General features: G+C 33.9%; 1 protein-coding gene across 1 annotated transcript in view; it reads left to right on the top strand.

Annotated features, from left to right (window-relative positions):
* The window catches only part of Hsc70-5 (Heat shock protein 70 cognate 5), a 19,618-nt gene extending 1,669 nt beyond the window's left edge, over positions 1–17,949 (top strand). The window contains exons 2-14 of the mRNA XM_068388174.1: positions 6,819–6,877; positions 8,602–8,747; positions 8,940–9,063; positions 9,486–9,687; positions 9,952–10,058; positions 13,592–13,754; positions 14,652–14,807; positions 15,285–15,431; positions 15,597–15,824; positions 16,351–16,573; positions 16,705–16,892; positions 17,191–17,331; positions 17,492–17,949. Of these exons, the coding sequence (XP_068244275.1) occupies positions 6,819–6,877; positions 8,602–8,747; positions 8,940–9,063; positions 9,486–9,687; positions 9,952–10,058; positions 13,592–13,754; positions 14,652–14,807; positions 15,285–15,431; positions 15,597–15,824; positions 16,351–16,573; positions 16,705–16,892; positions 17,191–17,331; positions 17,492–17,560 (1,953 nt within the window). The 3' untranslated portion in view covers positions 17,561–17,949. The remainder of the gene's footprint in view (positions 1–6,818; positions 6,878–8,601; positions 8,748–8,939; positions 9,064–9,485; positions 9,688–9,951; positions 10,059–13,591; positions 13,755–14,651; positions 14,808–15,284; positions 15,432–15,596; positions 15,825–16,350; positions 16,574–16,704; positions 16,893–17,190; positions 17,332–17,491) is intronic.
* The last annotated feature ends 1,027 nt before the right edge of the window (positions 17,950–18,976 follow it).

The raw sequence follows: 18,976 nt of genomic DNA, 5'->3' as shown, positions 1-18,976 counted from the left end.
GAAACATATAAGGTCTGTGTCTTCTTCAATTTCACAAAAAATAGGCTTATTGAGAAAGTCTTTCAAGATTTTCGGTGATCAATCTATTCTGAAGAAGTGTTTTAATTCTTTCATTCTACCTTGTTTTGAGTATTGTTCTCCTGTCTGGTCTTCAGCTGCTGATTCTCATCTTAATTTGTTGGACAGAAACTTACGGTCTATTAAATTTCTTATTCCTGATCTAGATATTAATCTCTGGCACCGTCGTTCAATTAGTTCATTATGTATGTTGCATAAGATTTTTCACAACTCTGACCATCCTTTACATTCAGATCTCCCGGGACAATTCTATCCTGTTCGTAATACTAGGCAGGCAGTTAATTCTAATAGCCAGGCCTTCTCCATCACGAGGCTCAATACTACGCAGTACTCTAGAAGTTTTATTCCAGCTGTGACCAAGTTGTGGAATGATCTTCCTAATCGGGTGGTTGAATCAGTAGAACTTCAAAAGTTCAAAGTTGGAGCAAATGCTTTTTTGTTGACCAGGCGGACATAGTCTTTTTATAGTTTATTTATGACATATTTGTTTTTTATGTTGATAGTTTATTATATGACATGTCTGTTTTGATGTTGTTTCTTATTTTAGAATGATTTATTGTTAATTTGTTCTCTTCATTTATTTATTTCCTTATTTCCTTTCCTCACTGGGCTATTTTTCCCTGTTGGAGCCCCTGGGCTTATAGCATCTTGCTTTTCCAACTAGGGTTGTAGCTTGGATAGTAATAATAATAATAATAATAATAATAGCAGTTATGTTTAAAGGCCTCTCACAACTGCAGTGGGAAGGGACAGTAACATTGCCCTATAAGGCAAGACAATTCCATAGAGACACCATGTATACACAGGACTAGTGCCCAACCACCTTCCACCCAAGGAGGGTCAGGCAGTGGCTGCTGATGGGTCAGCAGGTAGACTTATCAGCTCCCCCCAACTTTAGTCTGCTATTCGCACAACCCCTGGTAATGGAATTTGGAATGAATTTAGTGCACTCCCTCATTTGGCATGTTCATTGCTTAGCAATCATCAAGTTAAGGGTATTCTGAAAATGTATTATAGTACCATTAATGTTTGATCGGTTTCAATACTTTAAATTTGAATTTTATGGACGAGAAATGTGATGAAGCATTAAAGGTCGGTCAAAATCAGGAGTAGTGTGATTGGGATGAGCAACTCAACTCTCAAGCTCAGTCGACCCATGAATTCTTGTTCTCTGCAGGATTTCAAGCGAGGTATTGCGAGACCTTAGTGGCATGGGTAAAGACAGGGGGCTATTGTGATTGCAAGAATTATATCAAAATCAGTAATTATACAGTTTATTGGAGAATCTTGCATTAAAATGCTATTATTACTACTTAAGCTACAACCCTATTGGGAAAAGTAGGATGATTTAAGCCCAAGACCTCAAACGGGGAAATTAACCTGGTGAGGAAAGGAAATAAAAGATAAGCTACAAGTAATGAACAATTAAAATAAAGTATCTTGAGGAGAGCAACCATATTAAAGTAAATTTTCCCATATATAATCTGAAATTTTGAAAAGATAAAAAGAAGAGAAATAGATGGAATAGTGAGCATGAGTGTATCCTCAAGCAAGAGAACCCTAACCCAAGACAGTGCAAGACCATGCTACAGAGGATATGGCACTACCCTAGACTAATCTTGGAGTGTCCTTTTAGAAGAGCTGCCTACCATAGCTAAAGAGTCTCTTTTACCCATACCAAGAGGAAAGTAGCCACTGAACAATTACAGTGCAGTAGTTAACCCCTTAAACGAAGAAAAATTGTTTGGTAATTTGATTATAAAACTCGTAAAAGAAGGTAATGATTTTGAAAATATGATAAAGATGATAGTGTAATTGTTTGCTGGTGTCCTGTTGCTTGCTGAGAGTATAGAGTATGCTGAATTCATGAGGAAAGTGAAATATATAGGAAAGCAGTATGGTTTAGACAGAGATAAAAGCAGCGTCCTTATACAGTATATAATATGAAGGAGAAACCAGATAAGAGGGAGTAAGAGTAGTAAGCAGTATTAAATACATAGGTATCAAAGTAGAGGACAGAGAAAACATGTTAAAAATTCAGAAAAGTGAAATGATTATTAAGGCACAAAGGCTAGCAAATCTTACATATTCAGTCAGAAAAAAGTTCCAATAGAATACTGATAGGGAAAACATACTGGAAAAGTGTAGCACTACCTTCTATATTATATGGACCAAATGTAATGCATTTAACGGAAACTGAAATAAAAAGTTGCAGAGAATTGAGAATGTAGTGTATTGAAGGAGGAAGAGTAGAAGATAACATATTTATTTTACAATACTGTGTAGAAGAAAGCTACAAAAGGAAGGAAGTTTAATAGTAATTTCAATAGATTTCAAGAAAGCATATGACTCAATAAAGAGGGAAAAATTAATAGAAATTATGAAAGAATATAGAATACACCCAAATGTAATAGATATATTGGAAGTAATCTATGAAGGAGACAAAACCAAAATAAACATAGGATATGAATTAGATAAAGAATTTTAAGTAACGAGTGGGATAAAACAGGGATGTACGGGGTCAACTACTCTATTTAAACTAATTACATATAAAATAATAAATGAATTAGAAAAAAAAGGAAAAGGCTTTGAAAACGAAATAATAAAGATAAGGGCATTGTTCTTTGCAGATGACGGTCTAATTGTAGCAAAAAATATAGTAGATGCAGAAGCAAACATAAAAATACTAGTAGAAATATGTAGAGAATGTGGGCTAGAAATAAACAAAAATAAGTCATATAATCATATATAATATGAAAGAAAAACCTGAAGAAATAGAGGGAATTAAAGTAACATATAGCATAAAATACTTAGGAATAGAGATAGAAGGGAAAAGAAATATGTTTAAGAAACAAAAGAAGAAAATGATGGAAAAGGCAGGGAAGCTAGCTAACCTAACCTACTCAATTATTGCGAAAAGCTGCCACAAAATACTGATAGGAAAAATGTAGCCTTACCCGGGATATTGTATGGCACGGCAGTAATGAACATAACAGAAAGTGAAATAAAACGATTACAGCACATTGAAAATGGGGTAGGAAGAAAAATTTGGGAGCACCATCATATGCAGCAGTAGCAACACTACGGGGAGAGATAGGAATGTCCGAAATGAAAACTAGGATTGCAGGAGGAAGGCTAAGGTTTGTGAAAGGGATAGAAGAGGGGAGAAATGATTTGCTGAAGACAATTCTGGAAGAAATGAAAATAACAGGTGGATGAAAGAGACTAAGAAATGGATTAAAGATATGGAAATGAACGATAGAACCTTTAGGAGAATGGGAAGAGAAGAGCTTAAGGCCAAAATTAGAGAAGTAGATGGTAAAAAGTGGAGGGATGAGATAAAAGAGAAAAATAGTTTAGAAATATACAAACAAGAAAAAGGGCAAATAAGAGAAGAAATGTTTTATGATAACAAACCAAATTCTATTATTATGTATAGAGCTAGGGCCAACTGTTTGAAATTAAACGATAGGAAAAGACATGAAGCAGGAGGTAGGGTAGAATGCAAACTATGTGGGGCAGTTAATGAAGACCTCGCCCACTTTATTCTTGAGTGTCCAGACCTCAGCGACGAAAGAAGAAAAATAGTGGAATTGCAACAACCGTATGAAGAAGAAAAGAAGATAATAGGAAATGTGCTGTTCAAGAAAGAAGGAATAGAGAAAAGAAAAGAATATATCTATTAAATGTGGAAAAAAAGAGAGAAGAAAATAAAAATTAGAATAAAGAAGAAAACCAAGGTGCCGCCGATGGAAAGGCGAATCCCTCCGCCCAACAACAAGAACAAGGATATTAGGGGGTGTAAAGAATACAGCAGTTGTAGCCTTAAGAGGAGTAATGGATGGAAAGCTGAGGTACTTTGTTATCCTTTATAAGAGAGAAGGACATACTAACAGCAATAGTCAATGATATGGAAGAAAAGGTGAGGAAGTGGTGGATGCATGTGAAGAATGTGCGATGGCAATGAGAGAAGTTAAGAGATATACGAGAGGACGTAAAGAAGAGAACAAGAGAATGGGACGCAAGCAAATGGAAGAGTGAAATGGAGTGCAAGGAGAGTAATTTTTTTTATAAAATCTGAAAAACTGAAATTAAGGAGGATATAAGTACAGTTTATGTCAACACATTAGGCTTGAATATAAAAGACACCAAGGTGGAATGTTAACATCATGTTATATTGTCCACAGTATAGTGATTAAGAAGAAAAGCAATAGAGCTCCAACAACCATACAAAGAGGATAGTGCACAAACAGTTGCATTATATATATATATATATATATATATATATATATATATATATATATATATTGTGTGTGTGTGTATAAAAAGAGAATATTGAAAATAAAAACAACAAATGTGTGAAATGTGATGAAGTAGTGAAAATAAGGAACACACACAACTAAGACACGAGGCGTCAATGCAAAGGCGAAGCCTCGGCCTGAACCTGGGTGTATGCGGACAAAGGAGAATGTGGAAAGAGTAGGCCAGGCTATTCAGTGTATGTGTAGGCAAAGAAATTTTCTTTTAAAATGCTGCTGTCTAATTTGCTGATAACTTTAGCAGACATTGAAATTTTTAGATTAGTCAAATTTCCAATGCGCATATCTCCAGTGATATTTTCATTACTTATAACACGAGTCAGAATGAAAAATTTTACATTTTAGTACCTACCTATTTCTTTGAATGTATAATATTGGAATTAATATTGTTGAACACCGTTTTGGTGCTTACTGTTCTTTATAGTGCATTTTTTTTTTCATCTTATTGCTCCAAGGAAAGGATTATATACATCCGAGAGCATATTCTCATTCTATGGGTAGTTGTACATAACATTATTGCAAGGTTCTCATAAAACTGGTAATTAGCCATGAAGTGATAGGAGGGTAGGACTTCCAAAATCACTAATGGCAAGCATGTTCTATGTGCACTGCACAGTATTCAAAGCAAGCAAAAATAATTTAAAATTTCAATATAGTTTTGATTGTGAAAAAGGTTGTGTACGGGCAATCTTCTTACAGCATGAATTACAAGAACGACAACAAATGATGCGGGTGTGCCATTGTACAATAATTTTCCATCACAGTTATAAAAGTAAGGAATGATGAGAGAGAGAGAGAGGTGGGGGGGGGGGGCATAGCCATAGTAGCGGGCAGTAGTAGGATGTTGAGGAAGGAGATGACTAATTGGTAAGGGACCTCTGAATGAGCATCTCCAACCCATGTTTGATGCTCCCATTGCCCTGTTTGAAATTTTGAAATGTAGATTCTGATTTGATAATTTAAGCCTTTGGCAATTTCCCACGGAGTTGTTTTAAATAACCACAACCACGTATTAGTTCAGTATTCCGCTGTGGAAGCATTGCTGAATGTATCAAAATGTGATCTACAGTGAATTCTGAGAACTTACGGAGCAAGAGTGCGTATCAGGGTACTAAGCTCGTTGGACTTATAAATTTCACTACAGTTTTGATGATTTTCAAAACTATATCTATCTGATAAGTCCTTCCACTGGGGTATTTAGTTTGTTCTGGACAGTTTTCATTCTATACATATTTGCAATAGGGTTGAAAATGAAGCGAGTTAGGTCATGGTAGTTATCGTGCATACACGCCATCAATTTGAAATACATTACTGTTAGACACTTTGTTGTATGTAATAAGACTACAGTAATTATGCCTTTCATTTGGCAGAATTTTAGTCACCACTTCCAATGAAAATATCGCAATAAAGAGGTTAGAAGGTCATTTTTCATTATATAAGCTAAAAATGGTTAAGCCTGCTGTGTTCTAGAAATAGATGGGCATGTACAATGTGCTATTCCAGTTACTCTAGCTTCATTATGGAATGTTTGACACATTGACATTGGGATTCTTTTGGTAAAATGTGCTTGTGTCTTTCTCAAAACCATCAAGAAAAAATCTTTCCTGACTTTGGCATATGAAAATGTCAATATTTCACAATTTAGGTGAAGTGCCAGGTGTCACCTACTACAACATCTACTTATGTTGTGTTCACACATTTCATGCCTGACAACGTAACAAACATATATTTCGTCTCTGACGTAGCGTGTGCTAAATCATAGAAACATCATGTGTGGGGAGATCCCTGCCTTGACCCCTTAACCATGGTTTTAGATTGCTGGAACTGTAGTCTCACACATTTGCTCCTTATTCATATTGGGTTGCCTTCTGGGCTAGTACAGCCAGACTGAATGGTCTTTTTAATTTGGGGGGGATCAATTTGTACAGTTTTGGTGTGATATAGTGTTCCTTTACAAGGAGTCTACCAGTTCTTGAGTTAGTTGTTTTAAGAACTTTATATGCAAAAATTCATCGAGAAAGTCATGGGCGTTTCGTTTAAAAGCGTACAGCATCTATGGATAAATGTTTCTCGTGTTTACCTGATTTCAGTTGCCTATACATTACTAATTTTTCAAAACCCAATAGCGACCTTTTGAAATCATTTTCCCTTAAAAGAAATTATATGATTTACCATTGGACTTTTTCTACAAATTAACTACCATTCACTTTTAATAATCTTTGACCAGGTGATGATTTTCTTTCTTTAGGAGCTGTGGGTGAAGATTCTTTATAATTTTTATGGAGGATGACCCATGTATGCAATTTAAATGTAATACTTAAAAACTTTGAAACTTTGACATTGCAGAACAATTTACAATTATGCATAAATTTACTGTACATGGTATTTTTACGATGAATTTTAATGCAGTTGATTTTTCAGGGATCTGTACAAGGAATCCTCTCCCAGAAAGATGTCTTCAAACTTCAATCTAGACAAAAGTATGTATAAATTTATAATGCAGTATTTTTAGCTACTTTTGTACTGTAGTAGTTCCTATGCAAAATAAAAACCATTGCCCTTTAAATAGAGAGAAGTTTTCAACAAATTGGAATGGCTGTTTTAATACTTTAGTTAGGTAATTGTAGTCAAGTATCCCTGACCCACCACCTATAGAGTCCTTTCAATGACGTCACTGGAAATCGCCGGCGGCCATGCTGGAGGACATACAAAGCGAAAACATAGCGGCTGCTACAGCGAATATGGACAATGAGAGCGACTTTGTCAAACAATTGTCGGGTGATGATAAGCTTTTTTACAAGCAGAAACTCGATCTAATTGATGGCCTAGATCCATACCAGATGCAGAATTCATTCAACTTATGGCACATGCAATTCAGATGCTTTATAAACTTACAAAGGCAGAACATGAGTGGGCATACATTTCCATTGAATAATCTGCTTCCAGGATTTGTTGTTTTTCCCTTTAATGCTTTTAAGTCCAAAATTAGATAAACACCGGGCCAATGAAGAGAGTGTTTATAATTATAAAGCTAATATTGATCATTTAGCCTAACCTTGTGTGTTATAATTTTTGATTGTCAAAATGTATGTAAAAGTTTTGCATTATAATGTCAAATCTTTATCAGTTCATGCCTAACCATTGTGTTTGGTTACAAATGCTATAATTTCTTATATACATATAAACATATGATGGACAAACTATTGTAATGCTCTTGGATGAACGTTTTGCCTCCTTGCAATTAAATGCGCAAGTTTATTTTTTCGATGTTTCATATATAAGCTGAAGACCACTTCTGGTTAAACCAGCTTTCAGATATCATTATTATTAATATTATTATTTATAATCAATGTTTATTCATCACAAAGGCCTGTATGTCTGCACAAATTAAAATAAATATAAATATACACTTAAATATATATAGGCATGAGAACCTTGACGAAATAGAGACCTAGGTAAGTAGCCTTTGTTAATATAGCCAATATGGGGGCTTTTAATTTTTGTTTTGAAAATCTGAGATGCCCCTCTTGATGTTTGAAAATTGAGATGGCCCCTCCCCCACACACACTACACACTGAACTGACGATGATACTTGTGAAGTCACCCATGCGATCGGATATAGCATGTTTACACAGGAATAATAATACTTTTAGGGCCTAGCCGAGACTGACCTGATATGAAATGATCAGAGCAGATACGTGCCCAGGGAGTGAGGATTCACGTAAATCAGCCCGTGATATTTTGGTCAACCACAAGTCACGTCTGGCCTTGGATAATTCTTCTGTATCTTTGTCTCGGTTACAGCGTCCTTTTGCTGCTGCTTGTGTCTAGCCAGGTGATACCAAACTATTTTAACGTCTGGTTTAGCTCACACGGAAGACGTCTCCCTATTTAAAGGACTCGTGGGTTGAAAGAGCTGAGAAAAATATGTAACATGCAATTTCTGAGAATAAATTAATACATTTTTAGTATCATTACATATGGTAACCAGTATTTAATAAGTCAGTGTAGTAATTTAGAAGTCACTTTATGCTACAGATATGAGATAAAATCATAAAAAATATTCCTTAAGTTTATTACACCTAAAAGTCTTATCAATATCTTTCAATACAGGAATGAAACTATTTAATATAAGTAATTAGAGAAGACAAAGTTATCTCCAAAACTATTTTTTTTAATCATAGTCACTTTTTCATTTTCTCAGGTCCGATGGTGTTAAAGGTGCTGTCATTGGTATTGATTTGGGTACAACCAATTCATGTGTTGCGGTGATGGAAGGAAAAGCTGCCAAAGTTATTACTAACGCTGAGGGAGATCGAACAACGCCATCTGTAGTTGCATTTACGAAAGGTAATGTTCTTTGTTTAGCTGACCGATTACAATTTCTTGGTAGATGATTATTAAAAAAAAATTGGTCAGTTATGAATTATTATTAAAAAAAGTTGGTCAGTTATGAATTAGATTATTGAAGTTTTAAGCTGGGGATTATTATTTGTGTGGGCAATACTACTGGATCTAATTCTGACTTTTGAAACATTTCAGACGGGGAACGTCTTGTTGGTATTCAAGCCAAAAGACAATCTGTTACTAATGCAGGGAACACATTTTATGCTACCAAAAGACTTATTGGAAGGCGATATGATGATGCTGAAATAAAGAAGGACAGGTAAGAGCTGCCAGTATTTGGAATGATTTTTTTTTTTTTTTTTTTTTTTTATAAAGGTTTATGGATAGTTAAGCAAAAATCTGTTTAGCTTTCATCAAAGTGAGGTATTGTTAGTTCCTTATATTGTATTCTTACACATGCAAACATTTACATAAATAAAAAGAAGTTTGAAACAAAGATGTGAACAAAATCAAAGTATTAGCACTACTTTATTATATACATTGTTGTAGATGTGTGAAAAATTGAGGTAGGCGTTTTGTTTCAATTTTTAGAGTATTGCAGAAGAAAATATTTTTCAATGATGACTTATTTTTCGTCACCCGAATTGATATGTGGACTCCTTGAACTGATAGTTAAAGTTTTAAATTTATTGAATAGCATGTTTAACTGTTTATTGCAGTTGGAATAAATTTGGTTTTCAGGGAAACTGTGGCTTTCAAAATTGTCAAGGCTAGCAATGGTGATGCTTGGGTTGAGGCGAGTGATGGCAAAGTATATTCTCCGTCTCAAGTTGGTGCTTTCATCCTTGTAAAAATGAAAGAAACTGCTGAAGCTTATTTAAATACTCCTGTGAAAAATGCTGTTGTAACTGTTCCTGCATACTTTAACGATTCTCAAAGACAGGTAAGTTGATTTTTCCCTGTCCATTGGGATATTGGATTTTAACTAAAATTTTATCCAAGGGTTGGGTGGTTATATGGAATTTATGCATTTTTATAGTCATATTTAAATTTTAAATATCTCACATTTGTATGATTAGAAAAAATACTAAATGCTGTAAAGGAGTGGTGTGAATTAAAAGTTTCATTATACAGTATTTATATTTACTTTAAATTGATGTTACAAGATTTTATTTTACTCAGTTTTTTTAAAATCTTATTCTAACAGGCTACAAAGGATGCAGGTCAGATATCTGGCTTGAATGTCCTGAGAGTTATAAATGAGCCAACAGCTGCTGCACTGGCGTATGGCATGGATAAAACAGAAGATAAAGTGTAAGTACAGTATAGTATTCAAAATGTAAATAAACTTGAGGTTAAAAACTTCATGAAATTTTGACAGATTCTTCTTTATTGATCACACAGTACAGACAATCTCAAGTTCAACCCAATCAAAGTCAATTTTATTCTTATTTGTTTCTAAAACTGTTACTAGATTGGAGAAGCTGCTAGTATTTTTTTTATTCATTGAAAAGTATATGTATTTGAAAATTTCTGATCTGTCAAGGTTTTGTACAATTTAATTGAATTTTTAATGCATTAGATAAATTTATTCAAGATAGCTTATTCAACTTGGTCTTTCTCCTAGGTTGGTTTTCCAATATCGACAGCATTTGTTAGTTTTCATTTAGCAGTAGTACATTCTCTTTTATTATAACCTGAAGATTTGAAAGGTCTTACCTTAGTCTTTGACCTAAGCACCACGTTCCCCATCCTGTTTTCATATTGAGAGAGGGCTGGGTAGTAGTTTTTTTTATACTAGACAACCACGCAAAGAGGTGTAGGCCTGTAACGTCAAGAATTATTCTTGCCCATTTCTTGATGAAAATTCCCTGCCTCTTAACAAAATATTACCTGGCGGTTTTATTCATCAAAGACGAATATTGAATTCTTCACCTGGGTATCTATTGCTAGGTAGCCCAGTTTTGCGGATTCAAACAATGCTTCAAAAATAATTATTGCTCAAGTGCCAAAATTTGCTAAATATCAGATCTCCATAATTTTCACTGGAAGTAGAATTGATAGGCGTAACACTTTAGTAGTGGTGGTGCTGTGAAAAAGGGGGAGGGTCATTTGTGGCACCGTAGTATTACCAACCAAACTCGGCTGAATCCCTCGTCAGGCCGGGATGAGCTAAGAGTAATTAAGTACTTTTTTTTTTTCCTTTTATAATAATAATGTTGCACCCCCCTCCAGAAAGGGGGGGGGGGGGGCGGCAAGTACCTTGGTAGACATAGAAATAGTAGTAACCTTGGTATTTTTCAATGTTATGAGTGTGCTACTTTCTAACAACTGGTCAAAATACAATATGCATAACCTTTAAAAGATTTTACCTAGCACAAGTCCTACAGGGAAATTTAATTGCGTTTTCATTTATTTTTCCTTTTTCTTGTAAATAGTGGAAGATTTTGATCAATGTACAGGTAAGGGAGAAGCATTAGTAATACTGTATATAGGGAAATATTCTTCAAGTGGATTTCACTATGAGTAGTTTTTGAGGAAGGCCTTTTTAAATAAGGGTGATAAATCAGATATAAACTGTCACATCATTATAAAGGGGGTTTTCATCTTTTTTGGGTGGAAGTTACAGGCGTATAGTATCATCAAGACAGAACTCTATAGTTAGTTTTGTATGATACTCTGCCAGGCTTTGTGATGTAATTATAAGGCAATTTTATTCGTCAACGATTAAACCTCAATTATTCACCCGGATAGCTACTTGTAGTTAGCTGGTTTTTGCAGAATTAGAGAAGTTGCTGGAATTTGGCTAAATGATGTTTGATTACATGATGTATGTCGGAATGATTTTTTTATTTTTTTCCCTTATTTATATTAAATTTTATTTGGCAGTTTTATTTATCAAAGATCAAGAAAGAATTCTTCACTTGTGTATTTATTTCGTAACTAGCCCAGTTTTGCGAGTTCCGACAATTTTGAATATTCATCATTATTAGACGAGATGCAACCCTAGTTTGGAAAGATGAATTATAGCATTCATCCCAAGTCCCTAAGAGGCAAAGCACTCCGATGCAGAAAGTAAAGGTATAAGTGGAACAACAAAACTAGAATAGATAGATGCAGGAGATATAATATCAGATGTATAACATGTCAAACCCAACTAATGTATAATAAATTAGGGAACTATTTAAACAATTACCTTTACAAATCAGCAGTTGCACTTAATATGAACTTTGGGTTTTTTTTTTATTTTTATTTCTTTTTTTCCTTAAGTAAATGATTTTGATGAATCTTTCCCTGTGTAATGATAAATTTATTAGGCAGTTTTATTCATCAAAGAGTAAGAGTGAATTCTTCACCTGGGTATTTATTTTTAGGTTGCCCAGTTTTGCGGATTCGGACAATGCTTCGTGAATGAATGTTGTTTAGTAACAAGTGCCTTTATCTGGAATACATAATATTGAGGTAGTATCATTAAAACAATCTTAGGGTTTGGGTCAAAGTTATAGGCATTGAATATTATTACAGATTTGACTGAAAACTTTATGCTTATGTTTGACACTTTTACCAGGCTTCATGATTAATTGTTAGACTTTTATTTGTCAAAGAGCAAACAAATTATTTACCTTGGTAGCCACTTCTAGTTAGCCTAGTTTTGCGGATTTAGATAAGTGTGTGGAAATACGCTAAAAGTTTTATAAACTGTAATAGTTTGATGAATCTTTCCCTGCTTTATAATAAATTTTATTTGGCAGTTTTATTTATCAAAGATTAAGAAAGAATTCTTCACCTGGGTATTTATTTTGTAAGTAGCCCAGTTTTGCGGGTTCTTACAATTTTGAATATCATTATTGGATGAGTTGCAACCCTAGTTTGGAAAGGTAAATGCCATAAGCCTGAATTCCCAAAGAGGCAGAGTACCCCATTGTAGAAAGTAACGGTTGAAGTTAAGAATAACTACAAGAAAGAGTACCCCATCGCAGAAAGTAAAGGTTGACGTTGAGAATAACAACTAGAATAGATAATTGAAGATAGAATATCATATGTGGAAATTACGATGTCAGACAAGTAACGTATAAGCTGTGAAACTATACTTCAATGACTTTTATAAACTAGCTTACACCAAGTATGATCATCTAAAATTCTACTTGATAATTTTTTTTTTCTATCGAGAAGATTAATCGGGTTGGTCGCTGTCAGAATGAAACTAAGAGTACACAAAGTATTGAGCCTTATTTTTTTATTATTGGTTTGGTAAATGTTATTGATGAGTCTTTCCCTGTGTTATAATAAATTTATTTGACAGTTTTATTCATCAAAGAATAAGAGTGAATTCTTCACCTGGGTATTTATTTGTAGGTAGCCCAGTTTTGCGGATGCAGACAACGAGTGTTTAGTTTGATAGTTTTAGTGAAAACTTTATAGTAATTGTTTTGATGAATCTTTCCATGCCCTGTAATAAATTTATTTGACAGTTTTATTCATCAAAGAGTAAGAGTGAATTCTTCACCTGGGTATTTATTTGTAGGTAGCCCAGTTTTGCGGATGCAGACAACGAGTGTTTAGTTTGATAGTTTTAGTGAAAACTTTATAGTAATTGTTTTGATGAATCTTTCCATGCCCTGTAATAAATTTATTTGGCAGTTTTATTCATCATAGAGAAAGAGTGAATTCTTCACCTGGGTATTTTACTATTGAATAGCCCAGTTTTGCGGGTTCATACAACATTGAGTACTGTACTGTATTTGTCGTAGTATGTATTTTCTGTAATTAGTCGAGTAGAATTTTCTATATTTCCAGTTCTGTGAATATTGAACTGTTTGTTGTTCAATGTTTTCTTTCCATTACAGAATAGCTGTGTATGATTTAGGTGGAGGTACTTTTGATATATCTATTCTGGAAATTCAGAAGGGTGTGTTTGAAGTGAAATCCACTAATGGTGATACTTTTCTTGGAGGGGAGGACTTCGACAATCATCTAGTCAACTTTTTAGCCGGAGAATTCAAGAAAGAGGTGGGAATAACCAAAGATTAAACTACTCAGTCATGCATGAGGACTTTGTCCCAACATTTGCATCATTCCTATGCTAACTTGTGTCAGATTTGTAAAAGGGTTGATTGGTCAAATTCGAGTTTGGAAAGTTTTTTTTATATTTACATGGATCTTCTAAGCTGTGTTAATAACTCTAAAGCTTATTTTTTTATTGTACTGAATTATTACATTATTTAAAATACTTTGATAGTTCACCAGCTCTCTTGAAATTCATTGCAGGAAAAATATTCTTGAGAAATCTAAAATTATGGTTATTATGAAAGCCAGGTTTGCTTGATTAATCCTGTACCAAAATAGAGTATTTGAACCCTACCAGCTTTACCCACTGATTTAAATTATAACCATTTGGTGTGGTGCAGCGTTCATTAACCCTTTTACCCCCGGGGTATTTGGAAATTTCCAACCCTTAACCCCCAGGGGGTTATTTTTTTCCCAGCACATTTTGCAGTATATTTTCTTTAAATTGCTCTAACAGCCTTAATTTTTGTCATAGAGAGGTCAGGTTGGTCTCATTCTCTTGGAAAATGCCTGAACTTTCTCAAAAAAAATTATCAAAATATATGAAAAACTAATTTTAATAGCATTTTTTTGCAAGGATGTACCGGTACGTCCATGGGGGTAAAGGGATGGCTTTTGTGAAACGTACCAGTACGTCCTTTTGGGGTAAAAGGGTTAATGTATTTCAATGTTTCTCTATTTTCTGTAATTTTCTCTTAGCTATATAATGTCCATTTTCATTGATATTTTCTGTTTATTAGCTTTTCATTATTTGTATAATGTTTGCATCTGTAGACATCAAAATCTGTTAGCTTTTCAGAACATCTAACCAATAATATTTCACTTTGCCTTGTCTTTTAGCAAGGTGTGGACGTTACCAAGGACAACATGGCAATGCAGCGATTGAAGGAAGCAGCTGAAAAGGCTAAGATTGAATTGTCATCATCCACACAGACTGATATAAATTTACCTTACTTAACTATGGATGCCTCAGGACCCAAACATATGATGTATAAGGTATGAGATTTTGTTTTTCTCGAAAAGTAAAAACAATATTGGTACACAGTTTATTAAGAAAGACAATGTTACAAACCTCTTATTCCTATCTTTTTTTACTTTATATTTAAAATTTATTTTAGTTTTTTTGCTATATACCAAAACCTTGGTCTAGAGCTCAACATTGTGCAAACATTGAATTAATTGGAAATAAAAATGTTCTTAAAGTTTTTGCAGTTACGTGGTCAAGACATCTGGTTAAACTGCCAGATAATTTATAGCATATTCCTTGAACCATGAAAATGGGTTAGCGCATTTAATCTCTCATTTAACCCTTCTGCTAACTGAAGTATCAATTTTGATTTCAGTTATCTTTGTAAAAACATATTTAAGATCAATGAAAATATATACTTGAGGTGAGGGCAATGTTATATTTTAATATGTATTTATATGCAAATTTGCATCAGTTTCCACTCACTTCTTTTTCTTTCCCCATAGCTCTCACGTTCAAAGTTTGAAAGTATTTGCGAGAAGTTGATCAAGCGAACTGTTGACCCTTGCATCAAGGCACTGAAGGATGCCGAGTGTTCAAAGTCTGATATTGGTGATGTTATCCTTGTGGGTGGAATGACTCGCATGCCTAAAGTAAGTTTGCGGTGTAATGGTGGTAGTCCTTAGTTATATGGAATATTTATTGTTATAGTATTTTACATTATTGCAATTTAGTTATTTACTTTACCTTGAAAAGTGGAATGAAAATATCCTGCCAGGGGTTGGGATATGTTTTAACATTCTTTTCCTATTGGTTAGGTTGTGTCAACGGTGCAAGAAATCTTTGGACGCACCCCCAGCAAGGCTGTAAACCCTGATGAAGCTGTAGCAGTTGGAGCAGCAATTCAAGGTGGTGTACTTGCTGGTGATGTCACAGATGTTCTCCTTTTAGATGTTACACCACTTTCTCTTGGAATTGAGACTCTGGGTGGTGTTATGACAAAGCTTATCAGCAGGAATACCACTATCCCTACTCGTAAATCACAGGTACGTCAACTGGACATTAATTACTAAAGCTATAGTAAATTTTATGGTGAGAATTGTAAAAAAATTTTACATGTTTTGTGTAGCTAACGCGCACCAATTATAACTAAAAGAGCTAATGAAAAATGTTTCCTGGTCCCGTAAGCCAGCTAGCTTAAGTGCCAAGTCTGAATATAAATAAACTACCAGTTAGCCTAAGTGCCAATGCATAATGTTTCCTAGTGTTGCCAATGTTCCTGATCAAGTTTTGGTAGAGAAGTAAAATTTCAGTAATATTCCGTAAATTCCTCATATATAAATTTTCATTAAAAAAAGTATTATTGATCTAATTAAGAATTCTCTAAAAATTTCACAAGGTAGAATATTTTTTCCTGCTCCTTGTGTGACTAGGTATTAAAGGGTATTCAAATTGAATTTATTTAATACATAGAAAAGGTAATTGTATGCTTAATATATTTTGAGGGCATTGTTCAGTTAAAAGGTTAGTCTTATGACGGGAAATGTAGTACATAAATATATTTTTTTCCAGGTATTTTCAACTGCAGCAGATGGTCAAACGCAAGTAGAGATTAAGGTGCACCAAGGTGAACGAGAAATGGCTGCAGATAATAAGATTTTGGGTCAGTTCAGTCTAGTTGGAATTCCTCCTGCTCCCCGCGGTGTGCCACAAATTGAAGTTACCTTTGACATCGATGCTAATGGCATTGTACATGTCTCGGCTAGGGATAAGGGTACAGGAAAGGAACAACAAAGTAAGTTTAGGTTGTTATATTCATTCTTTATTAGTTTTAACATGTCAAAATAGTCCTTATAGTAAAATATATATCTTGAGAAATTTGTTGGAAAGATTTTTTTCTGTAACCTTTTATTCTGTATTTTTCAGTTGTCATTCAGTCTTCTGGTGGATTAAGTAAAGAGGAGATTGAGAACATGATAAAGAGAGCTGAACAGTATGCAGAAGAAGATAAGAAGCGCAAAGAGGTTGTGGAGGCTATCAACCAAGGAGAGAGTATTATTCACGATACTGAAAGTAAAATGGAAGAATTTAAAGACCAGTTGCCTGCTGAAGAGGTAATGTTTTAATTTAAGCAGTTCATTAAGTACATGATGGGGAAATTTGCCTATTCAATTTTTTCATAATGCTTTAAAGAATTGGATTGTTACAATTGAAATTGTGTAGTATTAAATGTTTATGAAAGTTTGTTTCTAAAGCAGTTGATTTGGTACAACTATATTTATATTCAAATTGAGAAATTTAATTCAACATTGGTTAGTAAATTAAAGTTCATTTTGACATGTTACAAGATGTACTTGTTTGGAATACTTAACACTGCTTTACTGTGTATTTAATGGCCTGTTGTCATTTCAGAGCGAGAAACTAAAGGAGAAGCTGACTCAAGTGAAGGAACTCCTTGCCAACAAAGACAGCGCAGATCCTGAGGATATTAAGAAACAAGTTGGTGATTTGCAGCAAGCATCTCTCAAATTATTCGAAATGGCCTATAAAAAGGTAAGGCTGTTACTGAGGACAATGTCAGTGTTGGCAAATACTGCTGCAGTATTTTCAAGGGTTGTGTTTAATGTTTTAACATGTGCACTACTGTATCTTAAAAACTTATTTACTAATGTTTGATAACCTCATGTAAAATTGACACATTTTATATCCACAGATGGCGTCGGAAAGAGAATCTGGTTCTTCTGGAGATAAAGACAAAAAAGAAGGGGAGGGTCAGCAGTGAGTTGGTAATTAGTGTTAGTGTATATGTGATATAGGTATCTAATAGTCTTTTTTTTTATATTTTTTTCAAGAAAGTATATTTGCTCATATCTAGAGTGAATGGGTGACTATTATGCTTGTATATGAGGGCATTTTTCGTAGTCAGAAGTGATGTATAGCTCGTATCATTGATAAATCTGAACATAGAAAGTGGCGGCCACGTATGAATGATAGTTTTATTTTGTTGTAAAGTATAATTCAGTAGTACTGGTGTAAATATATATATATATTTTCCATATGTAAATCAAATATTCCGACATAGACGTCTATGTATTAAGTTTAAGGTTTTGTTTGAAAAATTTTGTAAAAATAGTGTAAATAATCGTTAACAATAAATTGTTTTTTGTTAAAGACTTATGAATTGCCTAGTTAAGTATTAAAGAGAGCCTGTCCTAAAGTGTATCCTCAAATTAAACTCATTGATTTTGTGCATTTTCAGTAAAAGCCTGTTCTCAAGGAGTTCACAATACGGTATATCTGTGCCAGGGTTAAGCTTAACTTGACTAAAGTACAGTAATGTCAAGTCTATTGTGAGTTATAAATTTGTAGTGGTAGTAGTAGTAACAGTTTTATTTGAATTAAACTTGAAGCAACCAGCTGTCTAGAAATGTGTAAGGTAGCTGTTATTTAGGTTGCTGACAGCAAAAAAAATACTTTTCAAATTTATATTTATTTATATTTTGCTGAGCTTACTTTCTTCAACATAGTTAAAGCTCAGAAATATAAAATTTCTCCTTGCAGCAGGGTTTGATATGTAAATCTCAAAATTTAGGTGGTGACTTCTGAAGTGGCAATATTTATTTTCCACATAGTTACAAATAGAGTTGAATATTTTCCAACATATACTAGGTAAGTTTTGTTTTCTTGCAAGGTATAGTTTATATGAAATATACATGAGCAAAACATTGATAAAATGAAGTATTCAGTTATTTCTAATTCTTTGGACATTTAAAGTTCTCTAGTCTTTCCCTTCCAGGAATTGAAACTGCTGTTATTGAACTGTACCTTGTGAAATGTCTAGCAACGTAAGTATTGAGGGTGAATTTGTTTTACATCGTAATCTATTCCTTAGGGTATGAAAAGTTTTGAGTAAGATGCTGAAATATTAGCAAAGTTAAATAGGATTATTAACCAGTCATACTTCAAACAACAAATTGGCTAGATAACACTCGCTGGAAGAAGTTCTTGAGAGTAAATGTGATTATATGTTGTGAAAAGCTACAACAAAAACTATTTTTGGGGGTGAGTGCGATTTGGTTTTAGAAATGATGTTTAGATAATTGTTTCTACCCAAAGTAAATTGGTAGGTGCCTGTGTTTTAAAATTCTGTATGGAGATACTGTAATCAATTTGGTTCATGGGCAATTTCAATAATTAA

The sequence above is a fragment of the Palaemon carinicauda genome, chromosome 15, assembly GCF_036898095.1.
Source record: "Palaemon carinicauda isolate YSFRI2023 chromosome 15, ASM3689809v2, whole genome shotgun sequence".
NCBI classification, from domain to species: Eukaryota; Metazoa; Arthropoda; class Malacostraca; order Decapoda; family Palaemonidae; genus Palaemon; species Palaemon carinicauda.
The sequence above is the reverse complement of the archived record's forward strand: the minus strand, read 5'-3'. Positions and strand labels throughout refer to the sequence as shown.